This window comes from Scyliorhinus torazame, chromosome 7 (genome assembly GCF_047496885.1).
Source record: "Scyliorhinus torazame isolate Kashiwa2021f chromosome 7, sScyTor2.1, whole genome shotgun sequence".
Classification (NCBI taxonomy): domain Eukaryota; kingdom Metazoa; phylum Chordata; class Chondrichthyes; order Carcharhiniformes; family Scyliorhinidae; genus Scyliorhinus; species Scyliorhinus torazame.
The window spans coordinates 10,988,492-11,007,508 of record NC_092713.1 but is presented as its reverse complement, the minus strand read 5'-3'; the positions used below and the strand labels follow the sequence as shown (position 1 = coordinate 11,007,508).

Below are 19,017 nucleotides of genomic sequence, written 5' to 3'. Positions count from 1 at the left end.
GTGTTGACCTAGGGTAGGGTGCTCTTTCCAAGAGCTGGTGCAGACTCGATGGGCCGAATGGCCTCCTTCTGCACTGTAAATTCTATGATAATCTATGAAAGTGAGGATACCCTGCTACGGTGTAACTGAGGGGCCCCCCATCAGCACTGCCCCCACAGGGCACACCCTTCACCCCCCCAACCTATAATGCATCTTCATATCCCCCACTATCATGTGAGAGTACCTTTAAGAAATGGGTGTTTATCAGCGATGTCAGAGTGTGGGTGGAGCTGGGCTGTCTGTGTTTTAGTTTCGTGTTCAGTGTTGGAGCTGAAGCCAGACAGAGCAGGTGCACTGTTGATCTCTCTGCCATGAAAAGACTATCTCTTGATCATTTGGTGAATTCAGAATTATAAATGTTCTCGGTAGTGAATGTAAACGTAATGTGCTTCTGGTAAAAGGTGTTTTAAGTCTTATGGATGTTAAAAGGAAAGCTTAAAGTATTACTTAGTGTTGTATTCTTTGGGGGTTGTATTTGAATTGATGGTTGCTAAGATGTTCACTGTATGTTTTAAAAAGGTTAACTTGAGTTCATAGAATAAACATTGTTTTACTTTAAAAAAATACTTTTCCATTTCTGCTGTACCACACCTGTAGAGTGGGCCGTGTGCTCCCCATACCACAATCTAGTAAAAGTTGTGGGTCAGGTGAACTCCATGATACACTTTGGGGTTCTCTAAACCCTGGCCCATAACACCCACACCCCCATTCATGGGCATGGCCCCCCCTTCAGGCCACAACCCCTTAGCAGTGCCAACCTGACAGCCTGGCACCCAGGCACCCTGGCAATGTCAACCGGGCATCATAAGACCATAAGACATAGGAGCAGAATTAGGCCACTCGGCCCATCGAGTCCGCTCTGCCATTCAATCATGGCTGATATTTTTCTCATCCCCGTTCTCCTGCCATCTCCCCATGGCAGTGGGAGTGCCAGCGTGCTGCCTTGCCCTGTCCCCAACCACCTGGGAAACTGGTCTCCGAGACTCCCGGAGTGGCCATCACTCCCAGCCTCCGCTTGTGGAGACCAGTACTAATCGGCGCCCGGTGGAGGCCTCGGGCGCCAGGGTAATGCGCAAAGCCCGATTTGGGCCTCTCCCACGCGCCCCACTTCTTATATTTGCATCAGCTGATAGAAGCAGGATGAGACCTTACAGCCTCGTTGGCATTTTAATTTAATCATGGTTGATCATATATCCAACTAGGGACAGTGGGACACATTTTGCCTTGTTGATGTTTCTCATCCCGCACCTTGTGACGCACAAGGCAGACTTTGATCTATTCCCATGGTGAGGATGTATCTTAAGGGGCGCCTCTCCACATCAGGCTTGGTTGACCAGGAGTCTCTCCCGCTCTTACCGCCTGCCACTGATGCTTTCGGAGGATATTACAGGTTAACCTGTTTGGCTGCGTTATGAACGTGGCCGTCGAGCCCTGGGGTGGGACTCGAACCGGGAGCGCCTGGCTCAGAGGCAGGGCCGCTGACCACTGAGCCGCAAGACCTCCTTCCTTTCCTGATGCAGAGAACGCGATCAATAAAGGTGTGTACAAGCGGGTCAATAAATTCTGAAATGAAAATCAGAGATTACAACAGCACGCTAGCACAGTGGTTAGCACAGTTGCTTCGCAGCACCCGGGACCCGGGTTCAATTCCCGGCTTGAGTCACTGTCTGTGCGGAGTCTGCACGTTCTTCCCGTGCCTGTGTGGGTTTCCTCCGGTTTGCTCCCACAAGTCCCGAAAGACGTGATCGTTAGGTGAATTGGAGGTTCTGAATTCTCCCTCTGTGTACCCGAAATGTGGCGACGAGGGGCTTCTCACAGTAACTTTGTTGCAGTGTTAATGTAAGCCCACTTGTGACAATAAAGAGTATTATTATTATTAGTTCCAGCGCAGAAGCAAGCCCTTCGGCCCAATTAGTCCATGCTGGTGTTTATACACCACACAATTCTCCTCCCAACCCTTTTCATCTAACTCCATCTATCCTTCTACTCCCGTGTGCCTCATGCGCTTACCCAGCTTGCCCTAAAACATATCTGTACAATTCACCTCAACTATTCCTTGTGGTAGCAAATTCCACATTCTCACCAGTCTGGTAAAGACGTTTCTCCTGGATTCCCAAATGAGTTCAGGGAATCTGGGTCCTCGTGCTGGTCTCAATTTACATCTTAGAATGTAAAAAGCTCTTGTGAGTCAGACCTCATTAAGGTTTGATATTTCAGCAACATTTATATATATATATAGCACCCGCTCTTTTTTTGAAAATCATTTCTACCCTTCTTACGACAACACTGCTGTGGCTATTCAGAGATGAGGAAAATATCTTCACCCAGAGTGTGGTCAGCCTGTGGAATTTTCTACCACAGCTGAGGCCAAAACGTGTGTTTTCAGGAAGGTGTTAGACACAGTCCCTGGGGCTAAAGGGGGGTCAAAGGATTTGGTGGGAAAGCGGGAACAGGTTACTGTTTTGGATGATCAGCAACGATCTTAATGAATGTTGGAGCAGGCTCAAAGGGCCGAATGGCCCTCCTCCTCCTCCTGTTTTCGATGTTTCTATGTTAATCTGCCACCTCACGTTTATTAAAGCGTATTTATACGCTCAGATGCTTTTATTTACGGAGATACATATTACAAACACGAGGCTCCAAACCCGAAACCCTCTCTTTCAGTAACATAAAAGCAAGATACGGACACTGGAAATCCAAAATGGGACCAAAGGAAGGAAGGAAGGGTGCACAAGGGTTGGAAAAATTGATGTGGGTCAGATTTCCCAGAAGGTTAACTCGCGTGTTTACAAGCTGCCCCACATTCCACCAGCCAGTACATGTGGGAGAAAGCTGGGCTGACTCTTTCCAATAGAATACACACCAGCCCCCCCCCCCCCACCCACCCCCCCACCCACCCCCCCTCTCCCCCCCTCCCCCCAAGCTTAAAATTATAAAATTCCAACAATTGCACAGGTTAGAAAAACTGAAGTTATGGTAATTTTCTGTGAAATATGCTAATTCATTGCGAGAATCGTTACAGTGCAGAAGGAGGCCATTCGGCCCATCGGGTCTACACCAACCCTCCAAAAGAGCACCCCATCCAGGCCCCACTCTATTCCAGTAACCCCACCTAACCTTGAGGACACTAATGGGCAATTTATCACGGCCAATCCACCAAACCCGCACATCTTTGGACTGTAATAAATCCACCAAACCCGCACATCTTTGGACTCCGGAGCACCCGGAGGAAACCCACGCACACACGGGGAGGACGAGCAGACTCCGCACAGACAGTGACCCAAGCCGGAAATCGAACCAGGGACTCTGGAGCTGTGAAGCAACTGTGCTAACCACTATGCTACCGTGCTGCCCCTCTTTGAACTGTGGGAGGAAACCCACGCAGACACGGGAAGAACACCCGAACCCCACACAGTCAGCCAAACTCGGCATCGAACCCAGGTCCCTGGCGCTGTGTTGCAGCAGTGTGAAACACTGTGCCACCCTGGGATGTGAGCATTGCTGGCAAGGCCAACATTATTTTCCCACCCTAATTGTGCTGGAGAAGGCGATGATGAGCTGCCTTCTCGGATACAACTGAGTGTCTCACGGGGCCATTTCAGAGAGGGGCAGTTAAGAGTCAATCACATTGCTGTGGGTCTGGAGTCACGTGTAGGCCAGACCGGGTAAGGATGGCAGATTTCCTTCCCTAAAGGGCATTAGTGAACCAGATGTTTTTTTTAACGGCAATCGATAATGGTTTTGTGGTCACCATTACTGAGACTACTTTACATTCCAGATTTTGGTTAATTAAAATTAGAAATAGGCAACAGATTTTTGCCGAGACAGCGATGTCCACATCCGCGAAAGAATTTAACTGAATGAGGGAAATGGGTAAGTTTAGTCAAGGCAAATTTGGTCATCTGGTCAGTGGGCAGCACAGTGGTTAGCACACTGTGGCTTCACAGCTCCACGGTCCCAGGTTCGATTCCCGGCTTGGGTCGCTGTCTGTGCGGAGTCTGCACGTTCTTCCCGTGTCTGCGTGGGTTTCCTCCGGGTGCTCCGGTTTCCTCCCACAGCCCAAAGATGTACAGGTTAGGTGGATTGGCCGTGATAAATTACCCTTAGTGCCTAAAAGGGTTAGGTGGGCTTACTGGATTACGGGAATAGGGTGGAGGCATGCGCCTTAAGTAGGGTGCTTTTTCCAAGGGCCGGTGCAGACTCGATGGGCTGAATGGCCTCCTTCTGCACTGTAAATTCTATGATTTTATGTAAGATTGCCACTTTTAGTCTATTGGTGTAAACTCTGCTGCTTGACATCTGAAAATATTTGACCTGGCAGTAATGATTAAGAAAGATGGCTTATACATTTCTACAGAATCTTTTCACACATCTGAGAATTGTACATCAGCTACAATGAATAAACTGCTTTGAGTTCTTTTGGGGAATAAATTGTTTCTTTCTCCCCAAAGTGCAGCCGCTGTTGTTTAGATAAAGCGAGGCAGAGTCATTCTTTCCACAGGTAATGTTCCTGGCTTCAGTGATCCATTAGCAGATGGAATGAAGATGACTGCTGACAATGAGCTATATGCACCAGTCGTGGTTTAATAAATTGCGGGGCAGAGAGAGGTCAGAATTGCGACAGGATTGGGAAGTGGAAAATAAGACCAGATAAATAGGAAAGAAGCACAATTCATTTTCGGCACCTGGAGCCGGCTGAATTGATTTGTCTCCAATTCCTGCTACCTTACCACCACCTCCAGTGACTGCATTCTCGGTCTTAGGTGCAACCTGGCTCATGTGTCAGGTCAAGTAGCAAGAACACTACGTTCTCCTCTCAAGACTTTGCTAACGTAATAGGAACAGGAGGAGGACATTCGGCCCCTTAAACCTGTTCTGTCATTCAGTTCCTGATGTGCAGGACCCGGACCTGAACCCAGTCACTCCAGCCGTTCGCTAGTGGTGGGATTCTCTTCCCCCACCGCTTGTCAATGGGATTTCTCATAGAAGCCCCCCCCCCCCCCCCCCCCCCGACACACACACGTCTCTGGGAAACCCGCAGGCGGGGGTACACTGCTGGAAGGAAAAGAGACTGCTGGAGAATTCTAGCCCAAATGGCTCTTAAAAAGTTTTGTAGGTTTTCAGCGAGATTCTGAGGGAGGTAAGTCAAGGGTTGAATGGTCCTCAGTGCCATATTGGCTCTGTAACAACTCTATGAAATGGTCCCAGTTTTGAAGCACGTACGAGGGATTATTGTAGCCATGTAAAATGGCTGTGATCCGATTAATCTGGCCAAAACCCAGTTTGAAACGGCTAACCCGAAAGACTGCTGGGAAAAGCAACATATTCGGCTCTGGGGAAGTTAGCCCAGATCGATACTCAGGGCTATCAACAGCCCATCAACCCAGGTATTCGCAGTTGCATTCAGGACTGTTTGCAGCCCATCTATCCAGACATCCACAGTTAAATCGGCTATCCCCGGGAACAATTGCAACATATTAGCAATTGAATGCCGGGCCAGACCTGTCGGCGCCTGTAGTGGCCGAAACAAAGACAGGTGAGCGACCACCCCCCAATCGAGGAATCGCCTCACCATTGGACACATCGACCCCAGAGATTGGGGACAAATCCAATCACTTGGGACTCAGGGTCAAGGGCCGCCCCGGGAGGCGGGAAGCCCCTGGGCCCTATAAAAATGAGGGGCCAAGTTCAGATCTCGCTCTCTCTCATCTTCGCCTGCTCGAGACCTTCGCAAGAACAGCAACCAGCAACAGTAAGTTTGAATCCAGCGATCGCTATCCGGTAGAGACACCTAGCCACCAACCTGTAGCAGCCTTTTGAATCCCGCGGGCCAGATCTGATTGGACAAGCCATTCGTTTCCCTGACCTGGTGGGCTCTTCCTAAGTTAAGTATTGGCCAGTAGTGATAGGTTTATTATATAAATAGTAGTATTAGGGTATTAATATTGCTTGTTGTATATAATAAATGACCGTTGTTTTAATCCTTACTAAGTGGTGTGCTGTATTATTAATCATAACCTGAACTTGAACCACGTGGCGGTATCATAAAGATACCTGGCGACTCATGAGCAAAGGTGACGTAATCAGAGCAAATAGACTAAGGCTAAAAAGAGCAACATTATGTTGGAACAGCCATTGTGTAAATTTCACTTCCACAAGGTGATGATACAAGTGCCACAGAATGAGGCTTGACAGGAGATAGCCATTCGGTCCATCGCCACCTTTGCTGGCTCATTGGTGGAGCTTTCAATATAATCCCCCTCCCCTTCACCATAACCCTGCAAATAATTGTTCCCTTTAGTTATTTACTCAATTCTCTTTTGGAAGTTACTATTGAATCTGCTCCCACCACCCATCGGGATAATGGATTTGAATTTAGTGTACCGAGGTACAGTGCAAAGTATTGTTCTGCTTGCAGTCCAGACACATCGTTCCATCCATGAGAAAAATAACATAGGACATACGATAGATACACAATGTAAATACATGGACACAGACATCGGGTGAAGCTTATGGAGCATAGTACAACTCAGTAGAGAAGATGTGTGAAGAGAGCAGTTCAGTCCATGAGGGCATCATTCAGGAGTCTGGTAACAGCGGTGAGGAAGCTGTTTTTGAGTCTGCTCGTGCGTGTTCTCAGACTTCGGAAGAGTGAGTAACCCGGGTGGGAGGGGTCTTTGATTATGCTGCCCGCTTTCCCCAGGCAGCGGGAGGTGTAGATGGAGTCAATGGATGGGAGGCGGGTTTGTGTGATGGACTGGGCGGTGTTCACGACTCTCTGTAGTTTCTTATGGTCCTGGGCCGAGCAGTTGCCATACCAGGCTGTGATGCAGCCTGATAGGATGCTTTCTATGGTGCATCTGTAAAAATTGGTAAGAGTCAATGTGGACATGCCAAATTTCCTTAGTTTCCTGAGGATGTTTAGGCGCTGTTGTGGTTTCTTGGTCATACATCGACGTGGGTGGTCCAGGACAGATTGTTGGTGATGTGCACCCCTAGGAATTTGTAGCTGTCAGCCATTGTCGCTCCCCACCTTGACACCATTGATGTAGACAGGAGTGTGTACGATACTTCGCTTCCTGAAGTCAATGATCAGCTCCTTAGTTTTGCTGACATTGAGGGAAGATTGTTGTCGTTACACCATGTCACTAGGTTCTCAATCTCCCTCCAGTACTCGGATTCATCGTTGTTCGAGATCCGACCCACTCTGGTCATGTCATCAGCAATAGAGTTGGAGCCAAATTATGCCACGTAGTCATGTGTGTATGGGGGTATGGTAGGAAGTAAATACGTGACCTTGCGGGGCTTCAATATTGGGGACTATTGTGGAGGAGGTGTGTTGTTTATCTTTACCGATAGTGGTCTATGGACCAGGAAGTTTAGGATCCAGTTGCAGAGTGAGGAGCCAAGTCCTAGGTTTGGAGTTTTGAAATGAGCCTGGCTGGGACTATGGTGTTGAAGGCGGAGCTGTAGTCAATAAATTGGAGTCTGATGTAGGAGTTCTTGCTGTCGAGATGCTCCAGGGATGAGTGTAGGGCCAGGGAGATAGTGTCTTCCGTAGACCAGTTGTGGCAAAATGCGATAATGCATTCCAGGTTAAAATTTGTGACGTAAAAACAATCCCCACCTGGTTCTTTTGCCAATTCTCCTCACATTGTGTCTCTGTTTATTGACCCACTGGCCTCAGGAAACAGTTTCTCCTTATCTGCTCTGTCAAAACGGTTTAAAATCTTGAACTCCTCTCTCAAATCCAATTGATGAACACAGCAATTGTGAAGACAGCAAGAGCAGGGATTGCCTCTCAGTGGGCCCTCCCTCCCTGATACCAGATTCTTTAATCGGGCACAAACAAGGAATCGCGCCCTGGGAGGCAATTTCCTCCCATCACAACTAATTCAATTGTTGGCAGGTTATTGCCTCCTGATTTCTCACCTAAATATACCAACCGAGCAAATGAGTGTCAGTGTACTAGTCAACAGTCTAAACTTTTCCAGCTAAGCCTGTTCTTATCTTCACACATCATTCATCTATCTGAACTTCCAACAAGGATTACTCCGATCAATGATGGGAACGGGTCGCTGGCTGATTTCCACCTCTTCCGCCCCCCCCCCCCCTCTCCGCTGAACAGGGAAATTAATCAATGGGCTGGATTCTCTGACCCCTCAGTCCCCTGTTTCTCGGGGAGCGGGGGTGCGGTTCGCCGGTGAAGGGATTCTATCTTCCCACCGCTTGTCAACGGGATTTCCCGTTGTGGCCATCCCGCACTGCCATGAAACCGTTGGCGGGGGCGCCGCGGGAAAATTGAATCGCAACATCTGGAGAATTCCGGCCCATGCTTCCAAGCTGAAAACAATAACTCAGCAGTGATGCTTAATTGGACTGGGCACGTTCCGTGCTCAATAGCAGGCTCGGTTACGCCGTGCCGCTACCAGCTGACCGAGGGATTCTGACAAATTTTTAAGGCTGGAGGAAAGAAAAAGAATTCTCACATTAATTAGACTTCCCATGACTTCCGGTTGCGGCGATGCGGAGCTAAGCCACACATTTCGGCGGCTCCCGCTCGAACAGACTTTTGGGCTCTCCAGAGGAGCCCCAACGGAAATTTCTCGACGACCTCCCGTGTGGGTAGGTGAGAGCAAGGTCCCCCTTCCATAGTATATGGAGTGGACCAGAAGTGGAGCGGTAAAAAAGCGGCTTTGGAGCAGCGGAAGAAACGAGGGAGGAAAAACAAGATGGCGGAGGGCGGAGATCGAGCAGCATGGGGGCCGGAGCAGCAGGAGTTTCTCAGGCGCTGCGTGGAGGAGCTTAAGAAAGAGGCGCTGGCGCCACTGCTGACGGCGATCGAGGGGCTAAAGGAGACCCAGCAGGCCCAAGGGGTAGAGATCCGAGAGGTGCGGGAAAGAGCCGCAGAGAATCAGGATGAGATCTTGGGCCTGGCGGTGAAGATGGAGGCGCACGAGGCGCTGCACAAGAGGTGGGCCGAAAGATCGAGGACCTGGAGAACAGGTCGAGGAGGAAGAATCTTCGGATTCTGGGTCTCCCTGAAGGGGTGGAGGGGGCCGATGCCGGGGTATATGTGAGCACGATGCTCAAATCGCTGATGGGTGCGGAGGCCTCTCCGAGTCCCCTGGAGCTAGAAGGGGCTCACCGGGTCCTGGCGAGGAGACCCAAGGCCGGCGAGGTGAGGTTTCATCGTTTCGTGGACAGAGAGTGTGTCCTGAGATGGGCCAAGAAGGAACGGAGCAGCAGGTGGGAGAATGCGGTGATCCGAATCTATCAGGACTGGAGTGCAGAGGTGGCAAAAAAGAGAGCTGGTTTTAATCGGGCCAAGGCGGTGCTGCATAGGAAGGGGGTGAGATTCGGAATGCTGCAGCCAGCGCAATTGTGGGTCACATTTCAGGATCGACACCACTACTTTGAAACGCCTGAAGAGGCGTGGACCTTTATACAAACTGAAAAGTTGGACTCAAACTGAGGGTCTGTGGTTGTGGGGGGGATGTCGGTTGTATACAGGGTTTTAAATATGTGTAAGGAATGTTCCACGGGTGGGGCGATGGATGGAAGAGATCTGATGGGGAGACTGTGAGGGAATGTGGGCACCGGTGCTGTAGGGAGGGGAGGCCCGGGAATGGGGGAATTGGGATAAGGCCGCAACAGGAGCTGCGCCAGAGGGGGCGGGTCTGGCTCAGGAAAGCGCGGGCTTTTTCCCGCGCTATGGAAGGATGGAGGAGCGCACACCGATTGCTGGTGAGGAGGAGGAGGGGGGATTTCCACACGGGGGGGTCAACGGGAAGGCGGGGGAAGCCGGGGTCAGCAGGTGTCAGCTGACTTACGGGAGTGTTATGGGGGAGCAAAAGAGCTAGATACGGATCTAGCGGGGGGAGGGGGAAGGGGGGTGGAAATAGGGTTGCTGCTGCATTGGCCGAGGGGGAACTGAAAACAGAAGAGGTGGTCGGGACGGGGGTCCCCTGCCTGGGGGACTGGAGGGTGCGGGAGGCGCGGGCACGGGACAGGCCTAAAACAGGAGATGGCTAGTCGGCAGGGGGTGGGGGGGGGGGTGGGAAGCCCCCCACTCCGGCTGATAACGTGGAATGTGAGGGGCCTGAATGGGCCGGTTAAGAGGGCCCGAGTGTTCGTGCACTTAAAGGGACTGAAGGCAGACGTGGTCATGCTTCAGGAGACACATTTGAAGGTGGCAGACCAGGTCAGGTTAAGAAAGGGATCGGTAGGACAGGTATTCCAATTGGGGGCTGGATGCGAAGAATCGAGGGGTGGCAATACTGGTGGGGAAGCGGGCGTTGTTTGAGGCCAAGACTATAGTAGTGGACAATGGAGGTCGATACGTGATGGTGAGCGGTAGGCTGCGGGGGGCGTGGGTGGTATTGGTAAACGTATGCGCCCCGAACTGGGACGATGCTGGATTTATGAAGCGTACGTTGGCCCGCATTCCGGACCTGGAGGTAGGAAGCTTGATAATGGGGGGGTTTTAACACGGTGTTGGACCCAGCATTAGATTGTTCCAGATCTAGGACGGGGAAGAGACCGGCTGCGGCCAAGGTGCTTAGGGGGTTTATGGACCAGATGGGGGGAGTGGATCCGTGGAGGTTTGCCAGGCCCCTGGCCAGAGAATTTTCTTTTTTCTCCCACGTACACAAAGCTTACTCCCAGATAGATTTTTTTGTTCTGAGCAGGGCGCTGATCCCGAAGGTGGAGGGAACGGAATATTCGGCCATAGCCATTTCAGACCATGCCCCGCACTGGGTGGAACTGGAGTTGGGAGAGGAGAGGGACCAACGCCCGCTGTGGCGTTTGGATGTGGGATTACTGGCAGATGAGGAGGTGTGCGGGAGGGTTCGGGGGTGCATTGAAAGGTATTTGGAGGCCAACAACAACGGGGAGGTGCAGGTGGGGGTAGTATGGGAGGCGCTGAAGGCGGTGGTCAGGGGAGAGTTAATCTCCAACAGGGCTCACAGGGAGAAGAGAGAGGGCAGGGAACGGGAGAGGTTAGTGGGGGAGATTTTACGGGTGGACAGGAGATATGCAGAGGCTCCTGAAGAGGGATTACTTAGGGAGAGGCGAAGTCTCCAGACGGAATTCGACCTGTTGACCACAGGGAAGGCAGAGGCACAGTGGAGGAAAGCACAGGGGGCGACGTATGAGTATGGGGAGAAGGCGAGCCGGATGCTGGCACATCAGCTCCGTAAGAGGATGGCAGTGAGGGAGATAGGTGGAATCAAGGATGGCAGGGGAACTACGGTGGGGAGTGCGGTGAAAGTAAATGAGGCATTTAAGGCCTTTTATGAGGAGCTGTACAGATCTCAGCCCCCAGCGGGGGAAGAGGGGAGGCGACGATTTCTGGACCAACTGAGGTTCCCGAGGGAGGAGGAGTAGGAGGTGGCTGTTTTGGGGGCGCCAATTGGGATGGAGGAGCTGATTAAAGGACTGGGGAGCATGCAGGCGGGGAAGGCCCCAGGACCAGATGGGTTCCCGGTTGAGTTTTACAGGAAGTACGCGGACCTGTTAGCCCCGTTGCTGGTGAGGACTTTCAAGGAGGCAAGGGAGGGGGGGCCCTGCCCCCGACAATGTCCGGGGCGCTGATCTCTTTGATTCTGAAGCGGGATAAGGACCCACTGCAATGTGGGTCGTACAGGCTGATCTCACTCCTCAACGTAGATGCTAAGTTGCTGGCAAAAGTGCTGGCTACGAGGATCGAGGACTGTGTCCCGGGGGTGATTCACGAGGACCAGACGGGATTTGTAAAGGGCAGGCAGCTAAACACCAATGTGCGGAGGCTCCTAAACGTGATTATGATGCCATTGGTGGATGGAGAGGCGGAGATAGTGGCAGCAATGGACGCGGAGAAGGCCTTTGACCGAGTAGAGTGGGAGTATCTCTGGGAAGTGTTGCGGAGGTTTGGGTTTGGGGAGGGGTTTATCAGTTGGGTTAAGCTCCTATACAGAGCCCCGATGGCGAGTGTGGTTACGAATCGGCGGAAGTCGGAGTATTTTCGGCTGTATCAAAGGACGAGGCAGGGGTGCCCCCTGTCCCCCCTGTTGTTTGCATTAGCAATTGAACCTTTGGCCATGGCATTAAGGGAGTCCAGGAAATGGAGGGAGGTGGTCCGAGGGGGAGAGGAGCATCGAGTGTCGCTGTATGCAGACGACCTGTTGCTGTATGTGGCGGATCCAGTGGAGGGGATGGTGGAGGTCATGCAGATCCTAAGGGAGTTTGGGGATTTCTTGGGCTATAAGCTCAATGTAGGGAAAAGTGAGCTCTTCGGGGTGCATCCAGGGGACCAGGGAAGAGGGATAGACGATCTACCATTGAGGAGGGTGGAAAGGAGCTTTCGGTACTTGGGGATCCAAGTAGCTAGGAGTTGGGGGTCCCTGCACAAGCTTAATTTGACGCGGCTGGTGGAGCAGATGGAGGAGGACTTCAAGCGATGGGATATGTTGCCACTCTCGCTAGCGGGCAGGGTACAGTCAATTAAAATGATGGTCCTCCCGAGGTTTCTTTTTGTGTTCCAGTGCCTTCCTATTATGATCACCAAGGCCTTTTTTAAGAGGGTAGGCAGGAGCATCATGGGTTTTGTGTGGGCAAACAAGACCCCGAGGGTAAGGAGGGGGTTTTGGAGCGTAGTAGGGACAGAGGAGGGCTGGCGTTGCCGAATCTGGGTGGCTACTATTGGGCAGCCAACGTGACGATGATCCGTAAGTGGGTGAAGGAGGGAGAGGGGGCGGCATGAAAGAGGTTGGAGATGGCGTCCTGCAAAGGAACAAGCCTGGGGGCGCTGGTGATGGCACTGCTGCCGCTCTCGCCGACAAGGTACACCACGAGTCCGGTGGTGGCGGCAACGCTAAAGATCTGGGGGCAGTGGAGACGACACAGGGGTGCGATGGGAGCCTCGGTGTGGTCCCCGATCAGAGATAACCATCGGTTTGTCCCAGGAAGGATGGACGGGGGGTTTCAGAGCTGGTATCGGGCAGGGATTAGAAGAATGGGGGGCCTGTTCATCGATGGGACGTTTGCGAGCCTAGGGGCGCTGGAGGAGACGTTTGGGCTACCCCCGGGAAACGCTTTCAGGTACATGCAAGTGAGGGCGTTTGTGAGGCGACAAGTGAGGGAATTCCCGTTGCTCCCATCTCTTTCGGGAGGGGGGTATATGGATGGGCGGGGAAGGGGGTTTTCCTAGGGACACTTGAAAAAGGAAAAACATAAACATATGGGAGAGTCAATATGTGCGGGAGGAACCCGTTGTCCAAGTTGTGTATTATGTTGGATTGATATGTTTATGTCCTGTTCTGTTACTTTTCTTTTCTTTTTTTTGTTACTGGGGGGGGGGGTTGAATGGTTGAACATCTTTGTTGAAAAATTCTGAATAAACATATTAAAATTTTTTTTTTTAAATTAGACTTCCCATCTCATCCCATTCTGGGGTCAAGAGATTAACGTCTGCTGTCTTCAGACGGGAACAATTTCAACACAATCACAACAGCTGCGCGAATACCCAACAAGCACCCTTGAGAGCTTAGTGACGTCAAACATCACTACCCAGTGCCTCGGTGAAGCTGATGAGAAGGGACATTAACTTCAAGCAAAAATTCAACATTTAAGACAAGAAAATGCATGGTCCAAAACCAATTAAAAATCAATTGGGTCTCACGTAGGTGACAGCAGATACATTAACAGAAATATAGAAGATAAGAGCACTGCAACCCCCCCAGCCCCCCCCCCCCCCCCACACACACACACACACAAACCCCGATCCGGCTAAATTCAACATTCCAGCATTCTCTATTTCTATTCAAAGCCCAGCGGCAGACTGCGAGTACAATTATCTGAATGTGGTTTCAGCTGAAGTTTCATGCAGAATAAAACCTTGCAGAAGATATTGCTTCACCGCACAGCTGTTAAATGCTTTCCTTATTTAAAATGTGTTTCTGCCCAGTTGGATGAAACGTTGTCATGTTTACGTTCACCTGATAGTACAGCAATTGAATATCGCTGAAAAGAGAGGTGTGTCGCTGAAGCTTTTCATCTTGCACTCATCAGGACAACCGCCAGAATGCCAAATTTCAAATACTAACACTAGCATTACCTTTGGTTGTTCGCAATAGGCGGATTACAGACTGTGCTCAACCAGCTCACACTTGCCCAAAACAAAATGTCTACTGTTAGATGTGATTTTGTGATTGGGCAGCACTTGCTGAGCAATCCTGAGTGTGATAATTGCGACACTGACAACCAATTTACGCTAAACACTTGCTCAAAGTGACAGACATTCACACCCAACTACCTGTTCTCTGCCAACGAACGAAATACATTCAATCCTTGTGCCTTTTTTGATTTACCTGGGAGCTTGGGGAGCCTAAACTTCCCCCGTTGCTTCCTCACTGGCAACGCTCCAGTCAATCAGTGTCAACTTGTCAACCAATTAGCACCCTTTTTTGCTGCAGTAATAATTGTTGTGATTCTTTGAAATTTGGTATTCTTGGGCGGGATTCTCCGACCCCCCGCCGGGTGGGAGAATCGCCGGGGGTCGGCGTGAATCCCGCCCCCGGCGTCCTCCCAATTCTCCCGCCCCGCACCTTTGAGGTGGGCCGACGCCGGAGTGGTTCACGCCACTCCGTCCCGCCGGGACCCCCGCGCCCCACCGGGTACAGGAGAATCCCGCCCCTTGTGGTTGTCCTGATGAGTCCACGATGCAAAGCATTGGCAACATGTCCTTCTTTTCAGTAACATTGTCATATTTATTTTTCTATCTGTATTGTAATTGTCTCTGTTCCTTTGCAAAATGTATTAGCAGAGAAACAAAATGAGAGCAGGATGAGGCCACTCGGCCCGTCAAGACTGCTCTGCCATTCATCATGATCATGGTTGATCAACCAGCTCAATACCCTGATCCCACCTTCCCTCAATATCCTTGATCACTTCCACCCCATTGCAAAATCTTCCTCCTTCTTGAAAGTACAACGTTTTGGCCTCAACTTCTTCCTGTGGCAGCAAATTCCACAAGCTCACCACTCTCTGGGTGAAGGAATTTTTCCTCATCCCAGTCCTAAATGGTCTACCCCGTATCCTCAGTCCGTGACCCCTGGTTCTGGACAACCCCCACCATCGGGAACATCCTTCCTGCATCTACCCTGTCCAGTTCTGTTAGACTTTTATAGGGTTCGATGAGATGCCCCCCTCATTCTTCTAAACTCCAGTGAATAGAATCCTAACCAACTTCGTCTCTCCTCATAGGACAGTCGCGCCATCCCAGGAATCAGTCTGGTAAACCTTCGCTGCACTCCCTCCACAGCAAGAACCTCCTAAGTCTACCTCTGAGCTGAATCTCACCAGAATTCTAAGGCCAGGCTGAGGAGGGGGGGGGGGCAGTGGTTTTCTCTGCAGCAACACCTCCTGCCCCCCTTCCCCCCAGCCCTCACCTCTGCCCCCCATCCCAGGGGAGTGTCTTCAAACTCAGGGCAATAGATTTTGGTTGCACCTGGGGAATTAAGGGGCATGAAGTAAAGGTGGGCAAATGGGCAGCACGGTAGCATTGTGGTTAGCACAGTTGCTTCACAGCTCCAGGGTCCCAGGTTCGATTCCGGCTTGGGTCACTGTCTGTGCGGAGTCGGCACGTTCTCTCAGTGTGTGCGTGGGTTTCCTCCGGGTGCTCCGGTTTCCTCCCACAGTCCAAAGATGTGCAGGTTCGGTGGATTGGCCATGATAAATTGCCCTTAGTTTCCAAAATTGCCCTTAGTGTCGGGTGGAGTTACTGGGTTATGGGGATAGGGTGGAGGTGTGCACCTTGGGTAGGGTGCTCTTTCCAAGCGCCGGTGCAGACTCGATGGGTCGAATGGCCTCCTTCTGCACTGTAAATTCTATGAAATGGGTTCAGATCAGCAATGGTCTCGATGAATGACTGCACAGACACAAGTGGTTAAATAGCTGCTTCCTGTTCCTCCCTACGTACCTGCAGTGCTTTCTGAGCATGCTCACTGGAGCCAATAGCAATCAGTTCGGGGCCAGCCATAGTGCAGTAACTCTTCAAATGCAAAGTCCCTGTGACGCTGACTTTGGAAACAGCATAGTCCTGTATCGAAGAAAATAAGAATGGGAAGTTTATTGAATAAAATGCTGAATCAAATCCATGCCTTCAAAACTATAACTATAACTCGAAGTCGAAACAGAATTATATTCATGTACTGCACCACGATTGATTTAGCCTCCAATTTTCTCCTCAATCCCCTGCTCCAATATCCATCCTTACCTTGTGGCTCAGGCAGTGGCGGGATTTAGCGGAGCCCATTAGCCAAGGGCTTACAAGATAATGAATGGCTTAGATAGGGTGGACGTAGGGAAGTTGTTTCCATTAGCAGGGGAGACTAGGACCCGGGGGCACAGCCTTAGAATAAAAGGGAGTCACTTTAGAACAGAGGTGAGGAGAAATTTCTTCAGTCAGAGAGTGGCGGGTCTGTGGAATTCATTGCCACAGATGGCGGTGGAGGCCGGGACGTTGAGTGTCTTTAAGACAGAAGTTGATAAATTCTTGATTTCTCGAGGAATTAAGGGCGATGGAGAGAGAGCGGGTAAATGGAGTTGAAATCAGCCATGATTGAATGGTGGAGTGGACTCGATGGGCCGAATGGCCTTACTTCCGCTCCTATGTCTTATGGTCTTATGGCGCAAATCCAGCAAAACATCGCAAGAGGCTAAAAACGGCGTTTGAGATGGCGAGACTTCAGAATACCATCTTCCCGGTGCCTCCCTGAAGAGCGATCGTGTTCACGCTCAGGAAGGGCGCGATCCTGATTTGCATTAATTTGAATGCCATTATAATATATTTAGTGCGGACAAAGTCACATCTTCAGGCCTCATCGAATCTTCCCACCCACCAGGCGTGACGTCACATGGGTGCAAATCACTGCAGCTTTTTGAAAGCGCGCGCCATGACCTCCTAGAGGGGGGGAAGGAGGTGCGCACCGCTGTTTCCACCTAACACAGGGTCTCCAGGAGGACAAAACCCGCTGCCCAGCTCCGTGGTGGGGCGGGGGGGGGACCTTGTGGGTTTTGTGGTGGAGTATCAGGGTTACCGGGATGGGGGCCGCGGTTGGTGTGGGTGGTCTTGAAGCCGGCTGCCTGAGTTACTTTAAAAGTTCTTACAGGCCTGTGTGAGCCTGCTGCCTGTGGCATGGTACGTGGGCCGTCTGTGGGTGCGGGACACACGGGATGGGGGGGTAGGGTATGATGAGAGTGAAGGAGGAGGGCCTAATGGGCACCCACGCCAGCACACCCACACCAACACATACCCACACCAACAAACACCCACACCAACCTACCCACTCACCAACCCACCCACGCACATCCACACACCAATGCGATGAACGTAGAAATTGTTATAGATTATAGTTTATATTATTGGCAGTAATGTTGTTTAAAACCCTGGTTTAAAATACATACTGCAGTGTGTTTGCTAAAGCTGTAATTCAAGAGTCCTAAAAGATGGGGTCATCATTCATTTCACCCACTTACTTGATTACAGGTAAAGGGCTAATGGAACATTGTTTCTATTTTGGATGGTTCCTTGGAGAGTAGATAATTTATGAGGGATTATATTCAGTCCTAGCTAATCAGGGCTTCCCGCTAACTATGCACACCCCCTTCCCAGGGGGTTTCCCAGGAGCATCGGCTGATTACAACGGGAAATTCCATTGACAGGCGGCAGGAAGATAAAACCCTTCCACCAGTGAACGGTGCGCGGCCGAGAACCACAGGGCTAGGGGGACCGGAGATTCCCGCCCCAGGTCAGGGAACTTAGTGGGATACAGATAGTGTAATTAATGGGAGGAGCCAGGTCTGTCTGTAGTTTAGCATTTTGTTACATGATTTGAAATTAAACAGCAGTTTCCGTAGGATTTGAGTCTGAGAAGGCAGAAGTGTACCAGATCTGCTCTAGAAAATATCTCTCGCCAACAGTCTATACACAGCTAAGCAAGTGACGTGTTTTGTTACCCTTATTTATAAGTGGCATTTGAACTGTATTGGGTTGTTTAATAGGAATTAGTGGCAGGTGTAGATAGTATGTTACCAAATTCTTCCTTTTGTTTATGAACTGATAATTGTAAAACTTTTTCTTTGCTGTTAACGTGGCCAATTCGGAGTGTAAATAAATGTTTGTTTGTCAGAGTCATCACTCCTGGGGTGAAGTATCCTTTCCTCAGTTTTACAAATTGAAAAAAAACATTTGAAGTTTTCACCCAGTAAACGTTGGGATCTGGTATTTTAACATCCACACACCAACACTCAAACACCAACACCTACACAGCAACACACACACAGCAACACACACACAGCAACACACATACACACCAATACCCACACACCAACACCCACACAGCAACACCCACACAGCAACACCCACACACCAACACCCACACAGTAACACCCACACACCAACACACACAGCAACACACACACAGCAACACACACACAGCAACACACATACACACCAACACCCACACACCAACACCCACACAGCAACACCCACACAGCAACACACAAACACACCAACACACACACAGCAACACTCACACACCAACACCCACACAGCAACACACACACAGCAACACACACACAGCAACACACATACACACCAACACCCACACACCAACACCCACACAGCAACACCCACACAGCAACACCCACACAGCAACACCCACACAGCAGAACCCACACAGCAACACCCACACACACCAACACCCACCAATACCAACAGCAACACACACACACACCAACACCCACACACACCAACACCCACACACCAACACCTACACAGCAACACACACACAGCAACACACACACAGCAACACACATACACACCAACACCCACACACCAACACCCACACAGCAACACCCACACAGCAACACCCACACACCAACACCCACACAGCAACACCCACACACCAACACACACAGCAACACACACACAGC

The 19,017-nt window shown here is 50.6% G+C and overlaps 1 protein-coding gene across 4 annotated transcripts in view; it reads right to left on the bottom strand.

Annotated features, from left to right (window-relative positions):
- The window catches only part of ddah1 (dimethylarginine dimethylaminohydrolase 1), a 240,128-nt gene that overhangs the window by 4,204 nt on the left and 216,907 nt on the right, over positions 1-19,017 (bottom strand). For all 4 annotated transcript variants that reach the window (XM_072510305.1, XM_072510304.1, XM_072510307.1 and 1 more), the window contains exon 4: positions 16,001-16,120. In XM_072510305.1, coding sequence (XP_072366406.1) covers positions 16,001-16,120 — 120 coding nt within the window. The remainder of the gene's footprint in view (positions 1-16,000; positions 16,121-19,017) is intronic.